General features: G+C 40.4%; 2 protein-coding genes across 3 annotated transcripts in view; one reads left to right on the top strand and one right to left on the bottom strand.

Annotated features, from left to right (window-relative positions):
* Positions 1-13,792, top strand: part of LOC128265070 (activating transcription factor 3) — a 35,410-nt gene extending 21,618 nt beyond the window's left edge. Inside the window, exons 3-5 of the mRNA XM_053000870.1 lie at positions 6,362-7,062; positions 7,128-7,217; positions 11,109-13,792. Coding sequence (XP_052856830.1) covers positions 6,817-7,062; positions 7,128-7,217; positions 11,109-12,617 — 1,845 coding nt within the window. The 5' untranslated portion in view covers positions 6,362-6,816 and the 3' untranslated portion in view covers positions 12,618-13,792. The remainder of the gene's footprint in view (positions 1-6,361; positions 7,063-7,127; positions 7,218-11,108) is intronic.
* LOC128265071 (calcineurin B homologous protein 1) overlaps positions 1-15,397 on the bottom strand; it is a 107,567-nt gene that overhangs the window by 41,126 nt on the left and 51,044 nt on the right. For both annotated transcript variants that reach the window (XM_053000873.1, XM_053000872.1), the window contains exon 2: positions 961-1,122. The gene's annotated coding sequence lies outside the window, so the exon portion shown is untranslated. The remainder of the gene's footprint in view (positions 1-960; positions 1,123-15,397) is intronic.

The following is a 15,397-nucleotide window of genomic DNA, read 5'->3' on the forward strand; positions in this document are numbered from 1 at the left end:
CGCAATAAGTAAACACAATAAAGACTTTTATTGCGAATTCCTTCACACAAATCAGCAAGATGACGAGACGATGATCGCCGCTGCGCTGTGATGATGAAGATTCCGTCGTTTCAGAGAAGATCTTTGGCTGTCGCATGGCCGAGAAGAACATCTAGCGGATACGAATGTGTACAAGTGTATTTTTTGGGCCAGTCCGAAACGAGGTGCGAAAAGTGCTCTAAATGGATTTGGAGACGAATGAAAAGACACCGAAAAACCACACAGCAAACAAAGCTCATTTGGCTTTTTGATAAAATTCCACACACAAGAGAGCCACAAGAGTGGCCATAAATTACAATAAATAAAAAAGAACACGCAAACGGCGAGCAGCAGCGATAATGTCACCTTAATCAGCATAAATCGCTTTGATGTCACAAAGGGAATTAGCTCTAGAAATTAATTAGATTTCGCCAAATCGAATGGGAAAACAGAAGAGTTGGAGAGTTGTAGACCCGTAGAAAAGCGAGTGAAGAGGGTAGCTGGTAGTGTGGAGTAGTGTGGGGTGGCAACCACACCAACACAGTGGTGGGCAGATAAGATTCGCCCGTGTTTTCCAACGATAAGACATCTTTTGACACGCAGCGTTTCTGATAAGCCTGATAAAAAACACAAAGTTTAATGAATGTTCAGATTGCGAACGTCCTTGCACACGCACACTTCTAAAAAAAAAAAACATCGTATTTCCACTGCACTCCAAGTTTTTCGTTTTTATTTCGCTTATCTGAAAGGCAGTGACTAACACGATGTCTTGATATTCCGATACGCGGAACAGGCGGCGTCTGCAGTTCGATGCACAAGATATATATAACTATAAATATATACTATATATATATATACACATCCTCATCGCAATTACACAATCCGCATTCCAAGCGATAAGCTTACTGTGAGTGTAAGTTTTGGAGTAGTAAAGTAACTCACCCCCATTCATTTGCATTTTTGGGCAGCTTCTCTTCCTCGAATCCTTCTGTCAACCAATTCATTTCCATAATTTTCCATTTCCAAAGCATTTCATTCACTTCGCCGCCGACAGTTTGTGTTTTATGGCCTAAAATACCCTTGCTGGTCAGGGAAGTATATTTTCTGTGGAACATAAATATAAATTTAGGTGTATAGCTTTTTATTTGTTTAACGAACTTTGACAAGAGTTATTTTAATGTTTGGGGATTGTGCTTACAAAACACCTATATTTTTTCTATCTATAAAATCCCAAATTCTTAGGGTACCCCACAGTTCGGTTTTCCCTCGTTTCCATTTTCTTCCCTTAAACAATTTTCATATTTATATTTTTGCGTGTCTGTCTTGTTTTCGTGGCTCTTAAATTTAACGCTCGGAACGTGCACGGAAATGTTTATAACTATAAAATTTGCGCCACGCGTTCCTTCTTCATAAGTGAATGTGCACCACCACCCATCCACCCACCATTTGCAGCACCGCCCGTTGTGAGGACATTTTTGGCACGATAGTGGGACGCAGCATTTGGAATGTGCGAAAACTTCTTGGCCCGTTTCGCTTCAACTTCTTCCTTGTGTGTGCTTAATTTTTATAACATTTTTATGTCATCGCCAAAGCAAACCCCTCCCCCAATTTGTTTGCCCGTGGCGCTCTTAAGTGAATAATAAATTAATTGAATCGCCACGCGGCCCATTTTCGTCTAAAGAGTAGAGAGTAGGGGTTGGCCTGAGAAATTTAGCCCTCCCAAACTCGTATGTCCATGGGCCATTCGTAAACTTTTATGTTAATGGCAGAGCTGAGCTGGGGTTTATAGCCAACCCTCCCCATCCCCCATACCACCACCTATTAGCAAACTAATCAAAGGCAGACAGATACACTATCAAAATGCCTAATTAAAGTGTAAATTTTTGTGCCATTCTCGAGGAGATTTGCAGCCCCCTCTGGCTGCAGTAGCACTTAATTGGAAAACAGCTGACAAAGGGCACGCCCGCCGAACTACCAAGGCATTTTTCGTATCTATCAGATACTATACGTACACTCGCCGCCACACGCTGCGTGTTTGCCTTTGGCCTTTCTGCTGTGTTTGGCTTTGGCAATGCTTTTAATTAAGCAAAAAATAGGAAAAAAAAGAGAAAAAGAAGGCAGCAGCGATTGTCTCCCGACAATGAAAGTTTATTTTTATGGCCACATACAGATACTGCCACGCAAACACCCACTACTTTCTGCTCAAATCCATTTCGGAATAGGAATAAGAGAATCAGAACCAAGAAAAAGAATACAGAATAGATGAGGAACAACAAAGTTGGCAAAGTTTTCATTCCATTACAATGTGGAGATGGAGAGCAATCCTCCTCCACAACATCAACGGCCAAAGGCTTGAAATGGAATCCGATGACGCAGGGGAAACCACAAAACCAGAAGAGAGCCCTGTTATAGTTCCCAGGAAACTGAGACATCCGATTGTGGTCGAATTAAAAATTGCACTGACTGGAGACAAAAAGAAAGAAGGCGAGAAAAATTTAACTTAAATTCGGCATTAATCGTTTACCGGCGTTGCCACCTAATTTATAGAAAGTTAAGTTGGTTGCCATTTCACGCTTTGAGGCTCCATGAATTAGTTCCATGAAATGGACATTGCAAAAGGTTTGGTATGTTACATATAACTATTAATCTAAAATGACAGAACGATAATTATTACCACGCTTTTGTGTCGACAGCGAAAGTTTTAAATCCCTAACATGCAAGCTAAGGGGTCCCAAAAAAAACTTATACACAAAAACCAAACCTTTTTTTAGCCCTGCATTGTCTTACTTCCAGTTGATCTGTTTCAAGTAAAATGTTTCTTTTTGAAAAATGTCTCAATATGTTTGGACGTCGCTGGACATAGTTTTCGCATCTCTCTGCCTTTTTCCACTTATTGGCTCGTGTGAAATGTGGAGTGCGACAGAGGCACGTAGGGAAACAACCCAAACAAAACAAAGAAGAAAAAAACGATTAACGTTCGTGGTGGCAGATGTACGGACAAAATGTATATTTTTCATATATTATAACTCAAATGCTTAATGTACTTATGCAGCGTTATCACATCGCACGCCCCGATGATAAATGCAGGTCCGTGCTCCTCGGCCGGAGTATTATTATTATGTATCGCAATTATTAGGTGTTGTTATTATAATGCTCGTTGTGCAATCGCACCGGTTCACAAAACATTCATTTGCATTAATCGTATGCAAATGGAACGGGAATCCGAATCGTATTCTGAGTCACCCATCGGTCACACTTTTGGGATATTTTGGATAGCGACGTGACCAGAGCAAATTCCCCGATCACTTGTGACATCGCTCAGTTAGGTGGTCGATAAATCAAGTTGGATTAGGTTAAAAAAAAGTGCGTTTTAGCCGATAATTAAATGAAATGCCAATCGATAAACGCCGATTAAATCGATAACATTTAACGCTCGTATAAAAAGAGTGCATCGTTATGTAACTTGTGCTAAAGCTAACAATACTACTTTAATAGTATAATAAAAACAATTGTTAAAATGTTTCGTTTTTTTTTATGAATTCTTAAGTACGCGCTGATTAGTTGAACAATGTATGGAATTTTGTGGCTTTTTTTTTCCAGCGTCTGTATCGCATATTCATGGTGTTGGTGGGACACCACAGCGATCGCGATCTCTCCGTATATATCTTCATCGATCGTTGCGCAAGCTTCTGTGTTCTCTGTCTCTCTTTTTGATATTTGCTGTTCGATCTGGTGGCCATCAATCGGTTCGATTGGCAGCAAAAACTTGCACACTTGGTGGAAGTTCACATGCCAGCCACAAATCAGCCGCAAATGACTTTATTTCCAATAAGCAGTGGAATAACTGAGGAATGTCAATGTGGCAAGTGCAAGCAAAAGTTTGCTGTTTCCACATTTTGGTAGTATATTTTGAAATTAGTCAACGAAATATGGCTTATTAGTTAGAAAGTTAATAGTTCAAAAATGGAGGACTTCGAGTGTTAACTAAAGTGTATTAAGACAAAATCAAATTTTGCAATCGTTTTTAGTGAAACAGCTCTCTTTTGTGACTTGCACTTTTCAGCTACAGCTTTGGGCTACCTTGACCCCAAAAGTTCTCGCGGGGAGGCTACGCATGTGCATTTTGAAGTTGACGTTCGCCGCATTTGGTCAAAATATACTTTGGCATCAAAGCCGGACCCCAAGTGGAAAACAAGAGCCAGGCCAAAACCGATGTGTTTGCGCGATTTTGTGCGTGGCGAATGTCAAAAGTGATTTTCGTCGTTGCAGTGGAAGCGAAGGAAAGAGCCTCTTCAAAGGCAGCAGCAAAAGGCATTAAAAGCTCTCACAAACAAAATAACAAAGCCCAAAACCCAAACCCCAAAATAATAAAGAAACATGCAAAAGTCATAAATCATAATTCTATATTCTGCCTTCGTTTTGCTGTTTGCTGCTGACTGACTTTCGGTTTGGAACAGATCAGCAAAATAAAAAAAATAAAAAATGAGGGGGGCTCTCTAAAACTTATAGAGCATGTCATATACATACAAAACACATCAAGCATTCACCACCACAAGTGCAAACACTTCTGGCCATATGATAAATGGCCAAAAGGCCAAAGCAGCAGAAAAGCAGAACTCGCGCACAAAACCGACAGAAATGAGATTTTTGTGTTCTGTTTTTCGGCTTTTGAAGTTTGACAAGCTCAATTTGCCTTTTGAGCGAAATTGCGCCCAACCACTAGCCGTTTACCACTCTTTTTTTTGCACCACCACCACATTTACCATCCCCTGATCCTTGTCAAATGGGTAATCTTCGAAATGCCACAAGAATACGCGGAGGGGAAAAGTTTCAGAGAAATGTCATTTAAATAAAGTGAAGTTTGCAGACATAAATTAGAAAGATAAAGTTGGGAATGCCGTGTAGAAATATTATAATGCCTATAATATTGTATTGCTTGAAGTAATTTCCTAGTGGTAGGAAAATAATTACAACAAATTCCCTGAAATTACTTTGTAATTAAAGCATTTCCAAGCAAAACGCTAATTGAATTGCTATTACAAGTTATAAGCTCTAATACTATTCACAGGGATTTCCCATTGTCGAATTGCTTAAATTTCTTTTTGATATATGCCGCATCTTAAGAGTTAATTTATAACTCTTCTCTGTTTAACTTTTAAGTTTGGCATTATATTTCAACTAAAACAAGTTTTTTTTTTATTAATATCACTATACTAAAAATAGGTAATGTCATTTTATAACATTTTAATAATTAATTTGAATTTAAACTGGCTTGCAATTTTGTTTTTCATTTTAATTTTAGATTGTAATACAGCCCAGAGCCGCAGTCCCCGTCCCCTCCTCCTTCCATTTACCTTTTAGGGGTTCTCGGGAGTCAAGCGAATTCATGGATGATTGCCTTCAATTGCATTTCAATTCCGTTTCAATTGCCGCCGAGGAATTTCGCTGCATTTTCTCCTTCTGCTCACCTTCACCTCGGCAACCCGTTGGGAATGTGTTACACCCCCTGAAAACCCCTCCATATCTTTTATTTATCTTTATATGTATGTATATACAAGTATATTGGCAGTGGCACCCTCCCACTCGATTTGTAGACGCTATATGGAAAGTGTGCCCGATCTTTATTAGCCGATTAATAACTTAATTGAAGCATGTTGAATATGTGGGGGATGGACGGGAGACGGGGCGGATTTTCTTGGTGCGTGATCAATCACGATATCGTGATTTGGTGGCTAGATGATCACGTGACACGCCAAGACTTACATGAATCAATTTGGACGAGTTTATTTTATAATTTAATTGTTTTTGTTTAGGGTGACATTGTGCACTTACGTTCGTGTAAGTCTCTCTGTGTTTCTTTCCCTATGCACTGGTAAAAAATGCTTAGTAAATGCAAGTATTTTATAGTTCAATAAATTCATATTAAATATGGAAATATATGGAATTGATTCCAATAATTAAGTTTTAACCATATTAAATTGAATTATAATGCAATTACTATTGTTTTCCACATAAACTCGAATATTTTATATTGAATCATATTTTTATTTAAAAAATTTGTTTTATCAATATTTTCAATTTAATTTATATTTAAACCATTTTAAACTTAAATATAATGCACTTAAAATACCAGTCTAATATTCTCCACTTTAATTCGAATATTTTGATATTGAATCATGTAATCTATTATGCATTCTATTAAATGTATTGATTTTATATTTAATTGAAAATAAATATGAATTTTTTTTTACTACCAGCATTGTTTTTTCTGTGTATATATATATACGTGTTTATTTGACGCTCTTCTCACTCTCTTTGTGTTTTTTCTCTGTGAATTTTGCAGATTCGCTGTCGATGTGAAGCGAGAGGTGCCGGCTTTTCGACGTTCAACGCATTCGCTCGACCTTAGCGCTCTGAGGAACAACAAAAGTCGGGGATCTGCGCCGATGGGAACCGATGGACCGGCCATATTCCTCCTGCCCCTAAAACCCAAAAACCCAAATAAACCGAGACAAGAACTCTAGAGTTCAAGAGTTCAAGAAAAAGGGAGTTTTACTTGTTGTGATAAGCGGAAAAGTAAAACACCACCCAAGTGTGTGCCTCCAGAACCCACTCTGTATAATATATAGTAGGAAACCAACCAACCAACCAATGCAACGCGAAGGCCTTTAACTGTGATTTAAGAATACATAACTAAAAAAAAAAAAAGAAAGCACCAGTTCGTTACGTTTAATTTTTGTTCGGTTTAGTTTTTGTTTTTGTTTGCCGAGTGTGTGTGCGTGTGTGTGCTGTGCAACCATGTTCAACTCCAACATACCGGCCTCCTCGCTGCTCAGCATCGAGGGTAGCGGTCTCCTGATGGGCGGCCACACACCCAAGACACCCGAGATTCTTAACTCGCTGATCGCCATGACCAATCCGCTGGACAACTTCAATTTCGGATCGGCGGCGGCGGCCGTTTCGGCCACCCTTTCGGCATCCTCCTCTGCCACATCCACGCCGGTGGTCGCCGTGCGTCACTTCAACGGACATCCCAACGGACAGGTGAGGATTTGATTTGATGATGTGCCACACGGCGTATGCTTAATGTGCGTATACTCTATTTACAGTCGCACTCGCAGGACAGCAGTCATTCCAGTTGCTCCGGATCGCCGCTCGAATCGCCAGCGGGCACGGCCACCACGCCCAGTGTTCAACAGGTAAATCAACGAACGGAAAATAATCCGTATAATTAAATGGGGTTCCCAATTAAATTCTAGATTTCGAGGGCTTGAACTAATATCAATTAATCAATTGCCAGTCTTAACTATTTTATCCTGTCCGTTTAGTTCATATTTTGTTTTCTTAAAAATCAATTAAATTTATATTAATTCATATCTCTCTTAACTTGAGGCAATTAAAAGCTACGTCGTCGACCAAACGCCTATAAATTTGTTTCAAGTAATAATCGTAAATCACATTTGTACATAGACACCTGCCAATTATTACTGGGAGCGGGGGATTACTAGGGATGCGTTCGTTGCACAACCTCTAGAGAGCTTTGTATGTGGTGCTTGTATTAATCGTTGAAGTTGACACCACCGGCAGCCGCAGTTACGTGCCTCATTAAGGCCAATGTCAGTCAGTCAGTCAGTCAAGAGTGATTCTCTCCACTCGCACACCAATACCACTACCAATACCCATACCAATACCAATGCAGAGGCAGATTCAGACTCAGATTGAAATTCAGTCTCAGATTCGGATGCAGATGCAGATACTCCAACGCAGTGCCGCAAAAGTGAAATCAATTCTCGCAGCGTCTCCCAATTGACGCCCACGAAGCTGACGCCAGTGTCATTTGGACAAACTTACGGACAAATGGACAGACGGACAAACGGACAAATAAACGGACAGACAGAGCGTGCGTGGGCCGATTTTGCACGGCGACGTGTGCTGCGTGGGCGAAACAGTCTTCGAACAAATGAATGAATGAAAAACTGGGCAAATTGAACCGGTCAGATTCAAGTCATATTAAAACTGCAAGTGCATGAGTCGATGGAATACAAACAATGTGAAATGAGTTTGGGCTACTGAATTGTAAATGAACCTAAGGGGGAGTCCCGGTTGTATGCCCTTTCACGTCTGGAAACTTTAAACTTCTACAGATCCTATATCTTTGACACCTAACCTACAGAAAACAAATGGCATTACGTTTACGCTAGTTAAGTAAAAAAAATTAGTCAATCATTAAAGCAGCAAATATAATAAAGGCAATGGAAAGATAATAACGAAGATAAGCGGACTTGAAATACAAGTTGAAATAAAACAAAAACTTAATAACCACTTTAGATTTCAATGTTGCCAAAATGTGTTTTTTTTTCTTCCCAACTAATGAATTGTTTTTCGCTTATGGACATAAGACTGAAAGGTTTTAAAGTTTTCATTCAAATTTTGAACTAATGACATTCAATTAAATTTTAACTATGGCACTAAAAGTCTAGCGGTTTATTACCGATTGCATAAGAGGCAACTTTGATTCAATTTGGCATAGAAAATACATTTTTGCAAGGAATTTAACCCCCAGTTGAACCCAAGAGAATCGAAACCGGATTCAGCCAAAGGTTTCCATTGCCCTCTCTCCGCTGTCTTTGTTTCTTTTTTTTGCACGCCAAATATTTGCACAAATGTTGCTGAAAAAGAACGCAAATTAAATGGGGGGAATGTAAAAATAAGGAGAAATTATAAGAACGGCAAACAAAACACGAGTGAGAAATGTGCAAATAAGCCAAACAAAATGCAAATTTGCCAGCCCAAAAATTGACTCTTTTCGGTCGAATTTTGCGACTAAAGTTGCAGCGATGTGAAGTGCAAAGAAAGGCTCGGCCGTTCCGCAAAGTCAGATACCGAAACAAAAAGATACAGATACAAAGATACAAACACTTTGACTGAAGCCGCAACCTGCGCCGTCCGTTCCCATTTCCATCACCATTTCCCCCAACGCAATTTCACAATTTTCCACCAGATTTTTGCCCGACGAGTCGACGCTGACCATATGGTCATGCATTAGCTTCGATTTCCCAGCGACTTGTATTTTTTGGGGGGGGATATGGCGCATGCGATTATTTTGATTTTGATTTTGTTTTCGTTTTTTTTTTCGATTTCGATTTCGGCATTCTTCCTTACTTGTCGCTTGTTAAACACAAAATTTATTTATCTGATTTTTGGGTCAATAAATAAAGCGCAGCGTGTCTAAAATTCAAATGGAACCCGATGCCCAAAAAATTAACAGAAGCGCCAAGGCAAAATTGAAAAGAAGGGCGCGTTCAATCAGTGGCATTCGAACAATTTCTCGAAAACAAACAAAATGCGCAAAAAACGAGGGGGAAAATAAAAACAAAATAAAAGGGGCGTCGGTCTGGTCGACATTTCAATGAGCTGTGGATTAAAAGGACTAATTGAAGGCACTACTTTGACAGCCCCTTTGATGGATTTCACATTTCGAAATGATTTATTGCACTAGAGTCAAAAGTATATATTAAAAATCAGTTAAGCAAAATGTATAGCTAGATTTGCAAATTTCAGTTTAAAAATGTCATATAAATTGTATAGTTCAATGACCTGCGATATGAAAGGTCTACTTAAAGGCACAATTTTGACAGCACCTTTGGATTTCATATATCGAGATGATTTATTGCACTAGATGCACCACTATATTCAACGATAAGTTTAGCAAAATTTAGAATGTTTCGTCAATATTGGAAAAGTATTTAAAGTTAGTTCGGGAAGTACTTTGACATTTTAAAATGACCTTAATTTTGTTGTTTTTAATACTCCCTTTATTATTTATTATTTTCAATTGTGCAACCACCTTTTATGTCAGCATTTTGAATCCACTTAAGGGCATTTCATTAACTTACATGGCTGCACGCAGCCTGCAGTCAATCAGTGAGCGTTGAACGAAAGTTGACAATGCGCGGCATGGTGTGATGACCATCTGTCGCGGTTTTGGGTTTGGGGTCTGGGGATCTGGGGTCTTGAGCTCCATAAATGGAACTGGCCCAGGCTGGCAGGCTGGCTATCGAGGTTACTTTGGTTTTTGGTTTTGGCTTTTGGTTTTGGTTTTCGTTTTAAAGACAGTCCACCCGCCATCGACCACCGTCGTTGCATGCACTTGTTTTCGGGCCTCAGAGAGAGTAACATTTTTTTGGGCGTGGAGACGACCGTTGTCGTCGCAGATTTCTATCTGATCATTTTAATATTTATAACTCATGTACAACTTTTGAGTATGCCCAAGCCCAAGCCCAAATCCAGGTGCCAAGCCCTACACCAAAGCGTAAAAAAAAGGGTAGTGGGGAGTAAATCACCGGGCAAATAAACAAACAAAGCTGGAAATGCCGCTGGAGATAATCTCCTCGAAATCCGTCCGCGATTCGTCATATCTACTATATAACCTACCTGCCTGACTCCGAAGGGCGGCCAACTCTCGAAAAACTGTGTCGAGCTCTCACTTGCCAACTTCCCAGATTTTCACATATACACAGAGCAATCAGTTTAGATCAAGGCTACGTATTAATTAAAAAAAAAAATAACACAAAACACTTATTTCTGGGTATCTCGTTAAAAGTTATATAAACAGAGATAATATTTAAGGCCATATATTAAATTATAATAAACTTAAGAACGCAAAACCATTGATCGAGTACTCAAAATCTGTTGGAAATGTCAGCGAGTAGTTGATATCCGAATGCGATTTTGTCGGCCTGTCTTGGGCAACTTGAGCTGCCTTCTTTGGAACGCTTCTGTGGCAACCACTTTGGTAATCGGTGACAAACCACTTTTCGGGTTAACATGTTCGCGAAGGACGTTCACAGACTGACCACAAGTGTACCCAGACTTAAATTCGCATATAAACTGGTATTTTCTGTTAGCGCCCTTAAATGAAGTAGACAAGAAGAGTCTTACTATCCAAAACTATGAAATATACAATTTTTATTCAAAAGCCATTCCATAATATTCCATTTTTTTTAATTAGTAAAGTGGGGGTAAACCACCTAAATAATAAAACCCCTCTAACCGCTAACTTTTCGCCTATTCTTCGTGCCTCTTTGCAGACCTGCTCGCGCCTGATCAAGGAGGGCCTGAAGCTCTCCATCCAGAGCAAGCGCAAGCTGTCCACCTGCGACTCCAGCTCCGGATCGGAGCAGCCGCACTCCAAGTACTCGCGGCGCAGCAGCAGCAACCACAACGGGCACAATAGCGGCGGCAGCAGCAGCAACAACAACTACAGCGGCAGCATGAGCAACGCCAACGACCTGGACGACCTGGACTGCGAGGAGTCGAGTGACGAGGATGACAGTGAGACTAAGTCGCAGCCGAAGGGACTGACGCCGGAGGACGAGGACCGGCGGCGGAGGCGTCGCGAGCGGAACAAGATCGCGGCCACCAAGTGCCGGATGAAGAAGCGCGAACGCACCCAGAATCTGATCAAGGAGTCGGAAGTGCTGGACACCCAGAATGTGGAGCTGAAGCAGCAGGTGCGTCTGCTCGAGACCGAGCGACGCAACATCCTGGATATGCTGCAATCGCACGGTTGCCAGCGATCATCGGGCTGTCAATTGCCCAGCCAGCTGCTCCAGTCGCCGGCCCAGAAGTATCTCAGCGAACTGGAACTGGAAACGGTGGTGGTGGGCGGCGAGATGGCCAATTCCGGCAATGCCAATAGCCACCAGCGGCTGCAGAGCATACCCTCGATGGCCACCTTCAAGTTTGGCTCCAAAACGGCGGCGGCCATGGCCCAGCAACAACAGCTGCCCACTGGCTACTGCAAGCCATCGCCCAGTGCCCAGGAGTTCGAGCATGCCGGCTACCAGCAGCAGCCACAGCAGCACCAGCAGCAGCAACAACAGTCCCTTAATCCCGCCGGCAACAACAACAACAATGTGGTTGATCAGCAACAGCAACAGGTGAATAGTAGTCCCAGTCTAATTTCCGACTATGTGCCCAACTGCGATGGCCTGAGCAGCAGCAATTTAAGCAATCCGAGCCACAACAGCAGCAACATGAGTAGCAACAACAACACCAGCAGCAGCAGCAACAACAACAACACCAGCAGCAGCAACAACAACACCAGCAGTCACACCAGCAACAACAGAAACACCAGCACAACGCCCACCGCCATTGAGTTTGTGAAGCACGAGCTGGTGGACTCGCAGAGTCCCTATACCACCGCCCTGAGTGCGGAGAGGTTCCTGTTTGAGCCCAGCGATGGTTTTCCGGACATCAAGCATGCCTGTGTGTTGCCCTCGCCGTGCGGCATCAATGGCATCAACATGGCCAGCGTGGTGCACACGAATGGCAATGGCAGCAACGGAAATAACCATAATAATAACAATAATAACAATCATTTGATGGATTTCCATTCGGGCCTGCAGCATGGCAATAATGTGGGCGTGGGTGTGGGAGTGGGTGTGATGACGCCCTACGATGATGAGCAACTGTTGCTGCTGAAGAACGGCTGCTTTGCCACCGACCTTCTGTCGCAGCTGGTCGAGGATGGCGGGGAGTATGTGGACTTGGACTCGGCCACCGCCTTCATGAACAATGGCAGTTGCCTGGCGTGAGGAAGGGCGCCGTTGCTCCTAGCCTTCGACCACAACAACAGCCACCAGCAACAGGAGCAACATCAGCAGCAGCAGCAAGAGCAGCAACAGCAGCAGCAGCAGCTGCAGCAACATCCTTCAGAGAAAGAGGGAGATCCGCCGGAAAGTCCAACACAACTCGATCGGCAGGTGGAACTCGAACTCGAAATGGAGCTACAACTCGGAGAGGAGCAGGATCCGGCCTGGGCCCATGTAGATTACTGGTGCTAGACCATCATCCCTACCCTATACTTATGTTAATCTTAACCGCCACTCATTGACTAAGCAAAAGCAAATGCAAAAGCAGGAGAACAGATCAGAAGAAGCCGCAGTCCCCTTAAAACCCATCCAATCCGGTTCAAAATCCAATATCCCCTTAATACTTTAGCCAAAACTCTAAAAAACTTATTTTTTAACTGTCCGAAACTATTTTTAATTTTTATATTTTTTACAAGTTTTACAATTTGGTTTTGAATATCGGATTCTTTTTCACTTACTATGAAACGTTTTAACTTTGTGTTTTTTTTTTACAAAAATCTAGCCAACTCTTTTATCAAAGTACAATTTCCAATTATATCGAAAAACCCCCGGAATCCAAGTTCTTCCAATAGCAAAGTCCCCCGATCCCCGATCCCGCAATCCAATCAAAGACCACTCGAATATCATGCCCAACCCCAGATCCATACCCGCCCACAACAAAAAAACCTTGGTCCTTTAATCCCAAGTCCGCCTGGAGCGGCATCCAGCCTGTGGCTTGACTACCTCATGAAGCAAGAAGCAGAAACAACTAACAAGTAACTATCATTAAAGAGTTTTAAGGAGTAACGAGATGGACAAAAAAGCAAAAGAACCAGAGTACACAAACACGCGCGCAGCGAGAAGAAGCAAAAGCACTTGCAAAACTGTACATAACCAAACTTTTGATACGATAACTAGGTATATCGATAACATTCCATTGCAAGCCTGCGAAACGTCAAGAAAAGGAAAGTCGAGAGAAGAAGTAAAGCAGTGATCAACTGCAAGCAGTCACATCCGCATCAGTAATTATTAATTTTAATTTGTTCAATTCTTTTCCAAGCGTATTTTTGTTTGCTCTTTGCTCCCAACGAAGCCTTAAAATTATATTAACTATGCCTCTATATATATATATATATATATATATATATATATATATATATATATGTGTAAACAATCGTGAGAGATAAGAAAGAAGGGAAATTCATGTTGAGAATTCAAAGCAGTAGCAGAAATGGGAATCCCATGCGATATATGATGACGTTTGATATTTTTTTCTAAAACCTAGGCTTAGTCAGTGATAAACCCTATATATAAACCTTATAAACAGAATATACATGTATGAATTTTTGTTTTTTTTTTTGTGTCCATACTTTGTAAGCTATTTTTAAACGATGAGCAAAAATTGTGTAAGCTGTTGCCTTAATCAAATATTAAAACGACAAAAAAAATAACATTCAATTGAAAACTAATTACTATTAATTCTTTTGCAAAACTAATCTACACATACAAGAACAACAAAATAACTAAATATTATATATTATATATACAAGATATAAATGGAAAGAGATATGTATGATCTATGAATTGGTGGAATCGAAACCTAAAAGTGCTGTTAAAATTTAAACATTGCAAACTCCTTTCAACTTGCGCCTTATTACAGTTTAACGAAGAAAAACTTTTGTAATTTATATTATATACATATAGTAGAAGTTGAAGAACATATATACAAGCGTGTACTAAAACAAAACAAAACATATATATTTGTGTGTGTCTATTGCTTGATCATCGAATTCAAGCAGAGTTTTATATATATATATATATAGATACCTTATACACGGACATAACAATTATATATGTATATACAAAAGTGTGTGTACAAACAGCTGTGAACACCAAAAAGTGGCCTAAGGAGCATCAAACCCAAAAGAAAAACAAAACAAATATAATTCCTTTCACAACAAGTGCTTTGAAATTGTTTCATAATCGTAAAGGCCTCAATTTGTACTAAAGAGTTAGCCAACGATACCGATAAATGATAATCGATTACTTAAATCTATGTAAAATACGAAAACCCAACTATTTATAACACCCATGTACATGTAAACGAACCCGTTGAGCTCTTCAAGCCTCTTGAGCACCTCCTTTTTCCCTAGTTGTACCAAGTCTACCATAATGTTATCTTACCCCAAAATCCCCAATAGGATTGTTAAGCATGTAGACCAACAAAAAGCCTTTCCGCTTGAAATTGAAATTTTAAATTGTATTGATCATACCTTAAGCAAAGTTTACCTCACACACACACACAAAACACTCGCACACAAGCACACACAAAAAAGGCAACCCTAGAGGATTTTAGGGAAGAGACTTCACTCGCCGACAATTGATATTACGTTCAGCTTCCAACCAAAAAAAAAAAGTTAAAAACCCAAAAAAAATAGCGAAAACATAAAAACGAACAACTTAAACAAGTTACAACCACTCAGGTCAGGCGAGTGAAGTAGCTGCCAGGGTTGCCACATTCGATGTTAAATGTAATTCGTAACTATAAATGTTAACTGTAAACCGTAATTGTAAATGGCAAAATGCAATCAAGTCCATGATGTTAGTCCCCGAAAACAAATCGGGGCACGAAAGAAAAGTCTTCGCTTGTAAATTTCGTTTATTTTTGTATTATTTCTCGATTTGTTTGTTTGTTTGTTTTTGATTAATATTCTCTAATATAAATCTACATAAATATGACCTTA

The sequence above is a fragment of the Drosophila gunungcola genome, unplaced genomic scaffold (genome assembly GCF_025200985.1).
Source record: "Drosophila gunungcola strain Sukarami unplaced genomic scaffold, Dgunungcola_SK_2 000091F, whole genome shotgun sequence".
Lineage (NCBI taxonomy): Eukaryota > Metazoa > Arthropoda > Insecta > Diptera > Drosophilidae > Drosophila > Drosophila gunungcola.